At 35.0% G+C, this 17,415-nt stretch overlaps 1 protein-coding gene across 1 annotated transcript; it reads left to right on the forward strand.

Moving 5' to 3' along the window:
* Nucleotides 1–14,723: 14,723 nt before the first annotated feature.
* Nucleotides 14,724–17,194, forward strand: LOC132740951 (coiled-coil domain-containing protein 1-like). The gene is made up of 3 exons (XM_060729011.1): nt 14,724–14,869; nt 15,538–16,517; nt 17,092–17,194. Exons 2-3 carry the CDS (start codon nt 15,829–15,831, stop codon nt 17,120–17,122), a joined length of 720 nt encoding a protein of 239 aa, XP_060584994.1. The 5' UTR covers nt 14,724–14,869; nt 15,538–15,828; the 3' UTR covers nt 17,123–17,194.
* The last annotated feature ends 221 nt before the right edge of the window (nt 17,195–17,415 follow it).

Below are 17,415 nucleotides of genomic sequence, written 5' to 3' on the forward strand. Positions count from 1 at the left end.
AATGCAAATTGTAAGGAAAAATATGTATTTTTTAAAGATTAATCCCATTATAAATAATTTTGTTTGCCTTCTGTAAGGATTAATTTCAATTCTCAATTTTTTAATTTCTACCCGAGATATGCAAACTAATTCCTATCATGGTACTATTGATTGTGATATGCAACTGACGATAATGACTTTCTAATTATGAACCCCTATAGGAAGCTAGCTGTATTTAAGGCATTGAGGCTGATTGATGTTTGTTTTCAATGGCCAGTATCTCTTTAGTAAGCACTAAAAGCATTTTAAAGGTTTTCATTATTTCTCTTAATTGAAAACTAAAAGAATAGCCGATTGTTTCATTCCTGAAAGGGAGGTCAGTAAATCTGTCGTATCCAAGTAACAGACCATACTAGGTATTGATTTTCTATTTGCCACATTTTGTGGTTTTGGATTGGTGATTATAACTAAACAAATGTTTTTCTGTTTGTACAATAGTGTTATTTGAATAGCACAGAAAATGGACATATCTTGTTTAAAGTTTGCTCGATGAATATGGATTTTCTGATGTTTGGAATTGTCCAAGAAGATTTAACGGAGAACATTTATACCGATTTTCAAACAAAGAGTTATAGATGGTTTTAAACAAAAATGGATTGCTTATATAGCTGTTGATAAAGTTTTAAAATACACTTCATAGTATTCTCTAAAACTCTCTCTTCTCTAAGGTTATTCATTGACAATACGCATCCGAAAAATCAGATAACTTTGACACGAAACTATTTATGACTGATGATACTGAGAAATCGTTACCCTAAGTCCTAGATAAATAAAAGCATGCTATCATAAGTTAGGAAATCTGCATGCTTTGGAAATATATTGAATTTGTTAATTTTACCAATGAAATATGGTGCTATAGCAACCATATATATCATATCTGTGACAAAACAAATAAGAAATTTAAATATGAAAGCAGGCGGAGCCAAAACTCATATTTATTTTTGGGACTACTTTCTCAGATGTTTTATCTGTTGCCGTCAGAAGCTTCATCTATTCATTTCATTATCGGAAATTATCTGGTTATGTTTTCCAAAACGGTTCATAAAATGTGTGTTTAATTTTAACCGCGCCACACACTTATGATAACAATCGGAACGTCCTCGGCTATCATTAATAACCTCGGAAACAATACGGAGTGAAAGTAGTTCTATCACATGGTTTCACAGAGAGTGTTATTTCGATAATGTTAAACGCATGTAACTATTTCACATCTAAAGGAAAATATAGTCTGTCTTGGTACAATTATGATTGAAAATATGTCTCACAACTATGATGGCTGAGTGGTGTCATTCCTGTTTTCGCCTGCGCCCTCGCTAATTAGCGTGTTTTCGTCCCGCGACCTCGCCGTTTTATTTCTTAAATCTCGCTCCGCGCGCCCCCATTTTAACTTGTTAATTCTCGACTTTTCGCTTGGCAGGTCGCGGAACGAAAACACGCTAATTAGCGGGGGCGCGGCAAAGTTTTATTTATTTAACTTTGCCCCGCGCCACCGCTTATAAGCGTGTTTTCGCTATACGCCCCCGCCATTTTAACTTGGTTACTTGGCGGGGTCGCGGGGCGAAAACACGAATGACACAAATCAGCCACCATATAGACAATCATTTTTAATTTGAATACAATTATAAACTAATCCGACTTGATGGCAACAGGATGACATTTTGTACTTTCGGTTTCTACAATCATAATAATAGTAAAGAAATAATTTATTGTTTACTTTTATATCTTTGTCTTTGCTTATTTTAGGCAGACATTTACTTGATATATTGGTTAAAAAAAACTTGTCAACAACTCACAACATTAAAGTACTATTTGTTTACATGTTTAGGTTCTTAGCGTAGGTTAGACCGAAATACCGCATCCGTTCTGTGTATTCATACCATTGTGTTCGAGGTCCTTATCCGAAGACTGACGGACAGGGCCGAAAAGTTGCGATTGCTTTAATAAATGAATGTATTACTGCACGCTGTACGATTCCAACTGCGTAGATCGTAAAGACGGTAAAATTAAATAAAAAGGTTATTTTTCGTTTTTCGAGAAATTTTGAATATATTTTCACTCGAAATGATAAAATTCTGTTAAGACTAAATGTATTTTGATCATTTCACTCTGTAGGAAATTTCCTCACAGCCGTTATTTTATAATTCTATATACATATAACAATTCATTCTTACTCGTTCTACACGCTCTATCAAGTTTTCAATTTATTTATTTTTTTCAATGTAGCAACGTCATTTGTTTTCAAGTGAACCTCTTTACAAATCATGAGATCACCATGTTTTGTTATTTGTGTTTATCAAATTCTGCTTGGTCAATTGTTGTAGATGCCATATACATATTCTCAATGAGCTTTGACCATTGATGTATACCGGAAAGAGCCGGAAAGAGTCGGAATGTTACGATTTAGTATCGAGATTCCCGTTCTATATGTAAGATGACACCCTCTTTCTGTCCGATGTCTTTGATTAATAATTTACATAAATAAGGGGAGCGGTGGCCTAGTGGTTAAGGTGTCTGCCTCTCAACCCAGAGATCATGGGTTCGAGCCCTACTCGGGTCACAACCATGTTTCTTCATATGACACCAGTACTGGTTGGTTCCAGAAAGCAGACTCGAAAGTGATTAATATAAGTTGCAAGAACTTGTTTCGCAATTGAGCTTAAATAAATATGTTTAAACCAATTAACATAAATGACAGTAATGGTGATAAATACTGGAACTGATATCAATATCCTAATGTTCACGTGTTTACAATGTGTTAATTCTAAAAAAACAACAAAACACAACAACATAATCAGCAACAAATCAACAAGAAAGGAAAGACAAAGAAATGGCTAAATAATTTTTTACTTAAAGTACAAAAACTGACATGATTTACAACATATTTCTTTTATGTATCATATTTAAATATCGTCTTCATTTTTTCCCATATCACTAATAAAACAATTACATATATCATAAATCTTCAAAGCGATTTTCACCCAAGCATATAATAACCTCTAAAAGACAAATAATCCCCCCGTTACTGTGTCGCAACGCTTTTGAAATGTGAGAACCTCCTGTTTACGAATAATGAACAGAAAGTAATCCGATTCGATGATCATGTTCGATTATATATAACTTGTGAAGTGAGGCCAAGCGATTCGAGTGCCATGGTGAAAAGAATAAGATTTTTCAATGAGTAAGTGTTTACTTGTAGAAACCAGTTTGTTATACGTCTTGAAAGTCATCTGCCATTTTGAATTCTTGACGAAATTAAAAGGAAAGAACAATTAATGGATCTCTAAGGAGAAATATACTTCATTTTTTTGTTATTGAAATTATATTCGGATATCTAAGATGATAACATAAATATATATCATTGTGAATTTAGTGTCCATTTTTGAAATGGATATTTTAAAAATTGGAATGTTTTAAAACTATTTTCGCTCGACGGATATACTTGTTGATCACTTAGAAAGTGTTCATCGACACTTTAAAAATCTGCTTTGTGACTACACAAAAGTCATACATCATGTCGGGAATGAGCCATTTAGAACCTAAATTTCGCGGCATGTCGAGGCGAAACACTGCCGCAACTAAGAAAGTTGAAGAAGGTCGACTCCAAAAGTTATTAGACTTTATTGACAACAGAATGCAAGACCAGCGCACGAAACTTAAGCGACAAATAGAAGACACGCAGCAGTCAGCTGAAGAGATGGAAGAAAGACGACATAAAGCTACACTTCAAGTGTTAAAGAACTATTTTGAAGTCACGAGCGGAAGGGTTCGTGCTTCAAGTCAGCTGAACCAAATTCACGAAGACCGTCTTGCTGGGGTTCTCAGTGAGCCGTCGCTTGCCACTGTTCCAGAGGTCGATCCAGATGTACTATCTAAACCGCGATCTATATATGACCGTATCACAAGAACTTTAGATACATCACGACTCCCTCTCATTGCTCCTAAAAATCGAGCACTTATTAATCAGCAGCAATCTATATCATTGCCCGCCTCAATACCTAATTCAACCCGAAGTGATGAGAGCAGTACTCCGCGTGTATTAAATACACCCAAGGCAACACCGAGCAGCACGCCGAAAACTAGTAGTCCAAGTGACTCTACAGAAGAGAACATCTTTAATGAACCGTCTCTTAGCAAAACATTTCCTATCAAAAAGGAATCCACTTACAAATCTCAGTATCATGACTCAAATGGTAATCTTATACGAAATGGTATCCAGAAAGAAAAGGATTTATCGAGTATGTACTCGGGTGGTAATGTCATACGTAACGGCATCAAGAAAGAAAAAGATTTATCCAATACTTATGATCAAATAAATGGACATATGTACCAAAAGGGAATACTTAAACCGAGTTCGAAGCTGACTTTATATCTGGAAGACGGCGATGAGTCAACGCCTCGACTTAGTGATGTTGTGGCGAGTAAACGAGGACTTTCTCGTCACAGCAGCTTAAAACGTCCATCAAAAGGAATGAGCGCGGCCGAATCCTTTGTGAGCATGTCAGATTTACAGATGACCCGAAAACAACAGGCCGCTCACAAACTAAAACATGCACTCAAAGGCGGCGGAACTTCAATTAGACTCCAAAGATGAATGTGCTTATCGAGGTTTAAACTTGGTTTCTTATCACGGAATGTTGAGATACACAAGGCCGGAGAGGGCTAAAAAGAGAAAGACAGGAGAAAATGTTTAAAAATAGCATTTTAAAATCAATTTATATGTGCTAGCTCTTGGCAAAAGAGCGTGGACTCACTTTGAAAACAGATATTTTTGCATTAACATTTTATAGAAGTTTCATGCTTTACTAATAGTATTGAACTGGTGGTGGCTATAAATTAATAAACACCTATGTCAATTTTCTTTCAAAACCCTTGGATTATCGCAATATTAATCAGTGTATGTGATATTTACCTTCAAATAAACAGTTACATAAAAAGAAACATTTCGATTTACATATGGAGTCATAAAGAACCGAAAAAATAGCAAATCTGTTATTCAATCAATAAACTTTAAACAGTTATAAAAAACATTTCTATTTACATATCGAATCATCAAGAACCGAAAAAAGTAATGAATCTGTTCTTTAAACAATAAACTTTCAGTGCAAACGTTTACATCAAATGCAAACGCTGATGTGTTTAATCGGAAAATGTATGTGTTTTCACAATATAATGCTTTCATATACATATGAAAGCGACCAGATAATTGTTCACATGAATTGCATTTATCAAAAAGCTTTGTATAAAAGTATCCTTGATGTATAGTAAAGACATGTAATCTTATAAAATGTTAATATCATTAAATAAATTTTATACATAGATATATATATATGTCTACATGTTATATCCTTGTTTTATTGGAGAGGTCATCAGACCTTTCCACAGTGTTCAGACTGATTGCTGGCGGCATCCATTTTTGTGTATCTGATTGCGTGAATGAATCTCATTTACAGCTTAAAATCATTAGGAGCAGTCTACAAAATTTGTTTTGCGCATGCTCCGTTTCAAAATACCACTTACCTTAAACGAAAAATTAACATCGAAGTGAACAAATCGGTACATAGAAAAATCGGAAAATATCATTTACGTTACTTAGCGCTACGTGAATGTTACATTCCGTTCTAATCTTTTAAACTGTATAAATCGATTACACTATTGTTTTCTGACTAGCGTTTTACTATTTCATGTTCCGATAAATAGTAACAGTGACGATAAATAGTGATGGTGAACATTATAGCTACATTAACACCATGCACTATTATATGGCCGAGTGAACCGTGTACCGAAAATTTGCTGCTCCTTTAACTTTTGAACCGGTATGACTAAGTAACGCAACGGGGATTTTTTTGGCGCAAATGGCACCAATTTGACAAAAGTTTGATTTTCTTAAAATATTGTGGTTGGAGGCATGCGGCTTTATATTCTGTTTATTCTAATCAAATGATATAAAACATTTTTTATGTAAATCATGGACTTAAAATTGTCTGATTAACATACTTTATGCCCGTTTTGGAAAATGTAGAGGAAATGTTTCCATATAATTACCAAAACATTTACCGAAAATTTGCTTATTGAATTTTACAAGAAAATTTTATTTTGATACTACTTTTAATATACATATCATTGATTTTAAATTTAGTTCCCTTTGTAGAAAAAGTATCCCTAATGCGCCAAGAAAAAAGTCCATTTCTCCGGCATACAATCTTTCAAAACATTAAAAAATGAAGTGTAAAACGAACTTTCATTATGATACTATATATTCAATTTATATAATAAATTCTATTTTGTTAATAATTGTCATTTATAACCATTCATTGTGTCTTTTTCCAAATATTTTCAAATTAGACAAATCTTCTACAGCACCAAAAAGACCTCTCGCATGCTTCTTTTTAAAGGATCGTCACACTATGATAACCCAGAATAAATGAACAAATACAAGATCATCTAAATATGATTTTTCTATCATTATCTCTTTCAATGTTGTTAGAACCCCCCCCCCCCACCAAAAAAAAAAAAAAAAATATGTTGCCAATCAACGAGTATGCTAGATATGTTTATCTCAGACAGACAGTGTGGTAACTAGGGTGCGGTGCAGGTAACTAATACTTCACTCCAGTTAACGCACTGTGCATTTATGGGTAAACGATTTAACGCTATAGAAAGGTCTCCAAACTATGATACAAACTTATATTGTAGTTTGTGAAAATGTGTCAGACATATACACACACAGTGCGTTACCTGGAGTGCAGGTATTAGTTACCCACACTCCAGAGCATGCCCATTGATTGGCTCATTTTTGGTGAGGCGGCAGGGAAAGGGAAAGCGAGACAGATGCTTGTTTATTGGTTACTTTTTTCTGGGGTTTCATATTGTGACAACAGGGAACGTGTTTTTATTTTTGCCTATAAGAATACCAAAACAATCGGCAATCTGATTTATACTCGCGCACAAATCAGATAGCCTCGTGATTCGATGCTCTTTCTATTACATAACCAAGAAAGAACTGTAAATTAACAGTATCATTGATGCGCTTATAGTCTAGCACTAACATAAACATTTAGCGCATCTTTACACTATGTTTGAACCGCAAATGACGTCACGTCAAAATACATGCATGCCGAGCAATACAGACTTTACGGAGTTGCAAAAGTGGCACGGGTACGAGTACAATGTATGTGATAAATATCTGTACAATTTATTGTTGTTGTTTATGTATTTTTTTCAATTTTGCCATATTGGATTGATCTTGTTCAACACTTAAATGTCAACAAAATTGATTTAGAACTGGTTTATAATTATGCGAACAGATGTAAATAACTAAAAACACAAAATATTAACATGTTTAAAAAAAGTCTATGACGCTGACTATAAAATACACATAAATCGTCAGATTATTTTTTGTTTGTAATCGTTCTAATATTACATACACAAGTATAAATTAAGATAGGTAAATACATTTATATAATATGCTTTCAAAAGAAACTAGACTTTGCATGAATTAAACCCCTTAAATAGAATATGAAGACCCGCAATAATACGATACTCTAAATGGCGGTAAAACACAAAGGCTCAGTCTAGGTCTTTTTCAATTAATTGTTTTATTCGTTACAGTTTGTGCGTTTTTCTTTCTCGTGTTTCAATAAGCCCCATATAGCTGTCATGTAGACATTTGATTAATTGAAGTTAAAGAAGTATTCGGTATGTGTAGGTAACCATGCAGGTGCCATTTATAGACCCCAAGACTGCAGCCTTACTTGTTTTAAAGTTATATAACCTTGAATGACCCCGCTATTACATGTTTTAAAAGAAGGTTAATATACATGTATCCGGTTGTGATTAAGTGCTACAGTATTATTGGGGGTAAAAAGAGCTAAATTTATTCATAAAACTCTACTTGTTCTAAGTGTTGTTATTATTTTCAGGGCCTTCATTATCAAAACGTGTTGCTTTAAAGATCGTATACTATATATTATGGTGGCTCATATGTGCTCATCGTGTTTTCCCACAGAGAAAAAAACAAGTAAAAATGAGGACGCGCAGCGAAAACACGCCAATTAGGCGCAGGGCTAAGTTAAATAAATAAAACTCCCCCCCCCCCCGTGGGGTCGCGGGAGCGGGATTTAAGAAATAAAATGGCGGGGGAGGAGTGGAAACACGTAAATGAACGGGGGCGCGGGGCGAAGCTTTATTTATTAAACTTCTCCCCGCGCCCCCGCTAATTAGCGTGTTTTCGCTCCGCGCCCCAAACCATTGTGGCTTGTTAATTCGAGACTTTTCGCTTGGCGGTGTCGCGGGCGAAAACCCGCATCAGCTCCAATAATATACTATATCACTAAGATCGTAAATCCGGGAGATTTCGAGATGTTGCTCTTTCTGTTATATCGCACGAACTGGCGCAGAACGAAAACACGCTAATTAACGGGGACACGGGGCGAAGTTTAATAATTAAAACGTCGCCCGCAGGGGCGCGGAACGAGATCTTACCGAAAACACGCGCGGGACGAAGTTTTTTATTTATAACTTTATTTAATAACTTGGCCCCGCGCTCCCGCTTTTTAGCTTGTTTTCGCCCCCCCCCCCCACCGCCATTTTAAATTGTTGTTTCTCGACTTTTCGCTTGGCATAAATGAAATAAATGTTTTATCAATTAACTAATTGATCATAATTTATTAATTAATAAGTTAATTGGAATAGGTAAATAAATGAATAAGAATAAATAAATAAATAAATTAATTAATAAATAAATTGTAAAAAATATTCAGAAAAAAATCTGTTTAGTTCGGTATTGTATGACAGACAAAACAATTGGGCTAAATGACAATCAAGATTTGGTATAGCATCGGAGTACTAATGTGTTATCAGGTGAATATTAATTAAGAAGTTTTCCATTTGTTTCTGTAGAAATTAAGAATTGTAATCTTGTTTCTGTGATTATTACATCTATGTATACATGTATAGTCTGCATTTTTGTATTTTCTTAAAACAATTAAATTGATGATACCGGTTGGACAGACAACTATAGAGACGCATTCGAGCATAATTATGTTCGTACCTGAAATAAGGAACGAAGATTTAAAAAGAAATCATTTTAAACATACAGTCTTTCAACATTCAAAAAGAACATTGAAATACATAAATAGAAATTAAGTGTTAAGTTTTTTATGTTTAAACAAAGATTATTACGTAAAATGATCGCACAATAGACACGTATTACCATTCATAAAATTGTCTTGAAATTTAAAACGAGGTGTGTTAATATGATCAGGTTTATCGTTAATTCAATGAAACGATTGAAATTAGCTGAAACAAAGACTTTATTATTAGCATATTAATAACGGTGTCATGCTGCCTCTAATCTAACACAATATATCCGGGTCACAGCATTTTGTTCGACTATCCCATTATTTATATAGAGGATATTTGTTTGTTTTGCATGTAAGATCGAAATATATTTCACTGAGTGAACACCAGGTGCAATATTTTCACGAGTGGCGTAGCCACGAGTGAAAATATAATAGCTGGTGTTCACGAATGAGATGTATTTCAATCTTATATGTAAAACAAATAAATTTTTCTTTTTATTTCATGCTTTTTAAGTGATTTTTGGTATTTTTTACTGATTTTGCCGCGTAACGTCGCGCATTCTCCTTTGTGACGTCATCACATCATGACGTCACATCATCAATTTTGAAATATGGTTCTGTTAAATTTCTTTAATTTTGTTACATTTTTAACATGATGTATGGTGACATCGACTTTCTTTTCCTAAAGAAGCAAAATTTACGCATGACGGCATTTATTTCTGCCTGTTATTCCATTTAGTTATGATTTTCTTTTCATCCGCATTTAGATAAAGTCCGGCTACAGTGAAAATTATATTTTATAAATTTCACTAGTGGTTCATCAGAATATAATCATAATGATATATTGCAATAAAACACTGGAAAGCATGAAATAAAAATATATATATTTTGTTCACATGAGAGAGCCTATTTTGATGAAAAAAGGAAGAAAACTCAAGGTCAGTGGCAGAAAATTACAATAATGTGACATGGTTATAATTGCAGTTTTGGACAAATCCGTGAAAATGGTTGATTATTATTATCATTATTAATATTATTTATACAATATTATCTAAAGTTTGAAATAAATAGAAGGATTTCGTCTTATACACATACACAATCATCATTTAAGCCCCATTAACATATTCCCGGTTTGGCGTCCCGGTTAACCACGGATCAACCGTGGATAACCGGCGTAGGGTCGTAGCGATTCCGTGAAGTACCGGAACAAACCTTGGTAAACCGGGAGATCGCAACGGTTGTATTAAAATGTTTGATACAACCGGGGCTCACCGGCACTCATCGAAGAGGAAGCCCAGAACCGTGTTCTATCGGCTTGGCACCGGGAATCGCCGCGGAACCACCGTATCTATATCGCATCCATACCGTGACAAACCGTAGAAAACCGGGATGGGTGTTAATCAATGTCAAAACACGGCAGAGCCTCGGTGATGACACGATGTCGCCACGGTAAAAACAGGCAGAGCTACGGTCATTTGCGACAACGCTCCGATAACAGGCAATTTTAAGAACAGGTATATACACTTGAAAAGCAACTTTGGATAATTATGTTAATGGAAGACGAAGAAGGACCATTCTCTACTATTTATTTTGAGGCGAGCTTTCCTTACTGTCCTTCCCTGAGTCGTTACCAAAGGTACCCCAACCTCTGTATTCGTAGAAAGCACAGTTTTCCCAACTTTGTTCCTCTTTCCTTTGGGTGGCATCTCTACTGTCTTTTGCAAATGACTGATGTCAACATGGTCAAGCAGTTTTATTGAACCGGGAAGCATTTGCGCATTAGCGGGGCGTCACCGGGACAGTACAGGCATCTCTCGTAGCTTAACCGTGGCGAAATCGGCGATGGTCGGGATGGACCGTGATGAAACCGTGTCTTGTCGGGTCTCCATCGTGATCAAACGGGAATACACCTGGGTTAGCATCGGCACTTATCGTATATATCCGGTGCTATATCGGGTACTGAACCGGGAAAACACCTGGGCTCTGTCGGGGATGTGTAAACGCAATTCGATTTTTCAGAAAAACACCACGGAACACCCCGGTTTACCGGTTCAAGACACCGTAGCGATACCGAGGCCATTACCGGGACAGTGTCAATGGGGCTTTAGCTTGCCAAATTTTAACCCAGTGTGTCATTTCTTTACAATGTGACAGACTTCCAAACTAACCTGGTCGAAGAGAAAATTCCGCCGTTGTATGTAGAATGTAGTTCGATGCTGCTGATGAGACGTGGTGAAAGTTGCTAACATTCTGATACAAAATTAAGATCAATCTCAGGTAACAGATAATAGTGATATCAATTAGTGTTAAAGAATAACAAAAAACTGTCACACTTTGTATATCAATAGCATTTACACGACACTGTCACAATTACATTTTTACTTTGTATATATACTACAAGACTGTACTGATCAGATTTGCAAGCCTAACCCTGAACCTGCAGAAATTGTGAAAAAAAAACATTGCATGCTTCAATTTTTGGAACTATCATTATCAATAAATTTAAAAATTGTTAGTCGGCCAACAGCACAGAGCTTGATCAGACTGCTTGGTTGTTCGGCCTGGCTCAGCTCTTTACTGGTAAATTTATTTCAGTTGCAGCTCGGTAAAGGTGCAGCGTTGTCATATTTACATAATAACATTTGATCAAAGTCGCCGGACAAGTCATCTAGCTCTAACTGGCTGTGTGGGTTCAAGTCCCGTCAGGTGGGCAAGTCGTGTTTCTGCCTTGTAACACCGCACTTTGGGGTCAAACGCACTTTGGGGTCCAACCCCAAAGTGCGTTACGTACTTTGGGGTCCGAACCCAGAGTGCGTTACGCACTTTGGGGTTCAATTTCGACCCCAAAGTGCGTTAAACAGGTACATATGCATTTTTTTACATCAGACAAACGACCGCACTTTGGGGTCAGAGAAAATTTATGTTCATCATGTTTTAAATATGGTAAACAATGGTAAATAGACACAAAACATGTGCCCTGAATCAATAGGGATTTAAATGGTCTTGATTTGTAAGTTAAGAACTTTTACTAAATAAATCACCAAATAAAGAATTTGTATCAATTATTAAGCTTAAAATGTGTTTTTCTCAAATTTTCCATTTATTTTAAAAGAATGTACACCCTTCATTAACTCCATTGTTTTTAGCTAAATGCATCATTTTCCCGTTTGTTATTTACACATTTTACAGAAATATGATAGTCTTTGCATAGACAAAGGTATAAATTCTGGGTAATCTTAGTAAGACATTTCAGTAAAAAATTTGCATGATGATATGTTAAAATACCCACTTATTTAGCTAAATGTGACACATAAGAAACTTGACTAGGTGAAGATGCGGCTTTAATATGTATTTTATATAATTATTGTTTTTTTTTATTATTATATATTATCATATAAGTGTCTATTTGGAAAGGGCTGTTGATTGGTGATCAGTTATTATTCCATGAATATGCACCACTCAACCTGAGAATAGCGGGGGGGGGGGGGGGGGGGGGGGGCATTGACTTTAAACCAAGCCGACCACTGGTAAAATCTTCGCTCTACGGGGGATATTCAGATAATAACATTCCTGCCTTATGCCCCGGAACAGTGCAGACATCAAAAACACGATTCTATTTTAACCCGCACTCCCCGGGGGCAACGGAGGTGGTTACAAATGACTGGTGTATTACATAATGCACAATAAAACATCTAAATAGGTGGTCCTTATATTCCACTGATTTAGAAAAAAATGTATATAAATGTACATGTATATATATATATACTAAAAAGTGTTGTTATCATTTTGATACCTCCAAAAATGAAAATGTTGGTATTTTCAAATGACGTTTGCAAATGGGGTACTGTAATTTACCGATGGCGAAGTGTTTGAAATCAAAAACAAACAAAGTTGCAAATGTCACTTTTATAGCCACCGTTCAAAAACCTCTAGTACAGAAATTTTTGTATTCCTAAAGTTAAAAGAATGCTGCGAAAAATATCCCGTTCTGTCAGTCATTTACTTGATAACTTTTGGTGCTATGTTGAGCCCCACTTTAAATATGTTGGGAATGAAATAAAATGCAGTAAATATTTTTTTCCAAAGAACTATAAATATACTCTATTGCAAGGTTCTGGTGAAACATCAAAGTTTTTTAGATCAGACTATAAATAGTGATTTTTACAAATATATTATTAAGCTTATCAACAATCTTAAGGGTTTTGTAAACTCCGTAACAACCGTTCGCCAGAGGCTTTTTTAATGGGAAATCTTTAGAAAGAGCAAACATGAATTTTATAATGTTAAAATAATGGTATCAGAGAAATGTAAGATTTTGCTACCCGAATAAAGTAGCGATAAATGTTGAATTATTTGTAAGAAAGTTGTTCAAAAAATGTATATTTCCACATAAAATACTTATTCATTATTACTGTACTCATCATTGTCAAAAAAGCAACAGATGAAAAAGATGGTTCAGGTAATTGGCCAATGTGTATTATTTTGATAATATAAAAGAACATCAAAAATAAAAAAAGCTTTTTAAGAAAATAAATATAAAAGCATAATGGGCCCTTAAAATGTTATCTTTAACCCTCGGGGGGGGGGGGGGGGGGATCGATACCCCACACTGCCCTCTATACCACCAGTTAGAATTTTACATTATTCTGAAGCCCCGCTCTTAATGTGCGACTACTTAAAAAGTTGATATTTTGAGTACTGCCTGTACGGACTACTACTTATTTATATGATTTAAAAAATTGGCCGAAAAAAGGTCGGCCGAAACCAGGCTTGCGCGGCCAAAAACGACTGGGCCGATTCCAAAAATGGGCCGAAATGTCACCAAACCACTGTGCTAGTTTTATACTCAACTATGGACTGTTATGAGATTTGAAGGCTGTTTTGATTGGCTAAAATATGTACGAAAAACAAAAATAAAATATGTACGAAAAACTACAATAAAATATTAATGCAAAACTCAAAAATATATATTTATATGCAAAACTTGAATAAAAATATGTATGCAAAACTTAAATAAAAAAATGCAAATGTCACTTTTATATGAACACAATTTTTGGATATTTCAAGTGGTAAACTTAATGAAACTTTTATCACTTAAGCATCATCAAAGTATTGACCGCCATCTTGAACTCCACCTCAAATATTTCAATGTCGCAGATCGAAAATAAGTCAGTATTCAGTATTTAAGCAGAACTCAGATTACACCTTTAGACCTTTGGAACCCAAAGTGCGTTGATATGTAGCATATTAACGTACTTTGGGGTCATTTTTTCGATTTTGACCCCAAAGTGCGTTTGACCCCAAAGTGCGGTGCGAAGTTTAACGCACTTTGGGGTCGGACCCCAAAGTGCGTTTGACCCCAAAGTGCGGTGTTACACTGCCTATATGTTTATTTAACTATAGCATACGCCTTTCAAATTTCATTTGTAATATATTGCTTGAATTTCTGAGCACTGCGATAAATGTAATTACAGTAAGTTTTTGTTGTATATTTTGAAAGTATATGAACATAAGATATTGTTAACAGTTAAACGTCGTTGTGTGACGTCTGTGTATATGACGTAATGGTATTGTTACGTTTACAATATAACGTCATAACGTCACTTGTCCAGAGTGGCATTAGCAACCGTTAAATCAAGCAAAATACAACCATTATCAGACAATGTTTCGGAATTATTACGCGGAATAGGGTATGGAAGATCCGAGGGAAAGTTGGTATAAACCAAACCTGCTGTATAATATCCATTATAGTAAGTTAATATTTTATATTATATGTACTGATGTAGTAGTTCCCCTGCATTGGTTTGATAGCTATTAGTAATATTTATAATTACTTATTTATAGATAAGATTCTTTCGAAAATTTCTGCAATTTGCTATAGAAAAGAAAATAATCATATGTTTTGCTTGTTTTAAAAAATGTCCAACATTTGTTTACTTCTATAAGAAAATAATTTCAGTCCCTTCCCTCAAAACAAATATCATTTCAGTATATTTCCTTAATAGGAAAGTTGTCATTCCACTTCCATAGGAAAATTATTCCAGTCCTTTTCTCTGAATGAATATTTTCAGTCCCTGTTCTCGATAGGAAAATTTTCACGTTTTATTTCTATAGAAAATATTTCAGTTCCTTTTCCACAATAGATTGTCATTTACTTGTTACTTACTTATATAGGAAAACTATTTCAACTCCTTAGGAAAATTTTGTTTGTTACTAGTCATTCCTTCTATAAGAAGTATATGTCAGTTTCTTTTTTTTTTCAATTCAAATGGACCGGTGGGTCTATTTAAGAAATAGAAATCTTAAGTTTTGTGTATTTGTTCCTCAGCGGAGCTCCTTTAAACCATTTCTAACGTATGGTATATAAAACAACAACCTGTTATATTTATAATGTTATATGTTTTGATTTCTATTTCAGAACCAACAAATCCAGGGACACCACCGAAAATGAAGATAATCACAAAGAAATTCAATCCAAGTTATTGTACTTGTGGGGAACATGGGTGTGAACCACGTTATAGAATGGAAAAGGAAATTGTATGGTTAAATAATGAGGCAGAAAATAAAGAAGAAAGAATGCTAGACGCAGTAAACCCTGGTGATGATAGCATTGTAAATGATGATGATGATGCCGATGATGTTAATGATGATGCTGATGATGTAAAGGGTGATGCCGATGATGTAAATGATGATGCCGATGATGTAAAGGATGATGCCAATGATGTTAATGATGATGCCGATGATGTTAAAGGGTGATGCCGATGATGTTAATGATGATGCCGATGATGTAAAGGATGATGCCAATGATGTTAATGATGATGCCGTAGATGTTAATGATGATGCCGATGATGTAAAGGATGATGCCGTAGATGTTCATGATGATGCTGATGATGTAAAGGATGATGCCGATGATGTTAATGATGATGCTGTTGATGTAAAGGATGATGCCGGAGATAATCATGATGATGTCGATGATGTTCATGATGATGCCGTAGATGTTCATGATGATGCCGATGATGTAAAGGATGATGCCGTAGATGTTCATGATGATGCCGATGATGTAAAGGATGATGCCGTAGATGTTCATGATGATGCCGATGATGTAAAGGATGATTCCGATGATGTAAATAATGATGATGCCTATGATGTAGTAGATGGTGATGATACCGATGATGGTGATGATGATGCCGATGATGTAAATGCTGCTGATGATGATGCCGATGATGTAAATGATGGCGTTTGCGTCGGATATATTGGCAACACCAGTGATGACCTCGCAGACTGTGGTAAGCCTGACCACATTGTAGCAGATGTTGAAGTTACTTACGATGACGATAATTTTGGTTCATCCTTTGGAATCATGAGTGTGTATTGCGATAGTGGACTTCATACAGCATGGTAAGTCAATAACATACATGCAAAATTAGAACTATGTATATACAGATCTGACAAATCAAACTGTAGAGTATTTCTTTAAAAAGATTTTTGAGTCCGTCATTTATTGGAATGACATATTACTATTTATCAAACACCCGTGCCGATTTTGCGACTCCGTAAATATGGTATTGCACGGCCGTGCATATATTTTGACGTGACGTCATTAGCGTTATACAAACATAGTGTAAAGACGCGCTAAATGTTAGCGTTATACTATAGGCGCGCCAATGAAAAATGACTCTTATTTCACTTGAAACGGTTTTTGTTTTGGGTATGTGGTAAATAGTATATTAAAATCGTGTAAGTTCAATACTGAATTTATTGCACTCGTTGAATAAAATAATATTATGCTCGCCAGAGGCTCGCATAATATAATTTTATTCAACTCGTGCAATAAATTCAGTATTGAACTTACACTCATTCAATATCCTCTATATATATCTAAACATTGTGCAGAAATAAAGCAATTTGATATAGGAATTAAAGATTTTTTTACATATTAAGTTGTACTTTTTATCTTTCTTTCTCGTTTCAGGACCAGGAAGAGTGAAGTTAATACTTGCTGAACAGAACATGTTATTCAATTTAATCAAATATATTTAATTGACACCTTTTCAATTAAATTTTTGATTGAATCGTATTATACTTTATTCTGTTGTCATATTTAAAATCTCTAGTCTATGATAAATCAGGGATATTTTTATTATGAGATAATGAAGAACACCGTGTCTACGTGTCCAACAGGCCAATATAAATTTGGCTATATATGATGTACTTGATGCGTCGGATACCCCTATTTAACATAATGATTTTCATGTGCTGGGAAGTACCTTCTCCTAGATAAATCACAACTTCAGCA

The sequence above is a fragment of the Ruditapes philippinarum genome, unplaced genomic scaffold (assembly GCF_026571515.1).
Source record: "Ruditapes philippinarum isolate M1 unplaced genomic scaffold, ASM2657151v2 ctg686_1_1_1_1, whole genome shotgun sequence".
Taxonomy (NCBI): domain Eukaryota; kingdom Metazoa; phylum Mollusca; class Bivalvia; order Venerida; family Veneridae; genus Ruditapes; species Ruditapes philippinarum.

Excerpts from the sequence above, each read along its gene's own strand:
- LOC132740951 (XM_060729011.1), top strand. The coding sequence starts at position 15,829 with ATGATGCCAATGATGTTAATGATGATGCCGATGATGTTAAAGGGTGAT. Across the intron at positions 16,518-17,091 it reads AGTGGACTTCATACAGCATG|GACCAGGAAGAGTGAAGTTA; the intron begins GTAAGTCAATAA and ends TTCTCGTTTCAG.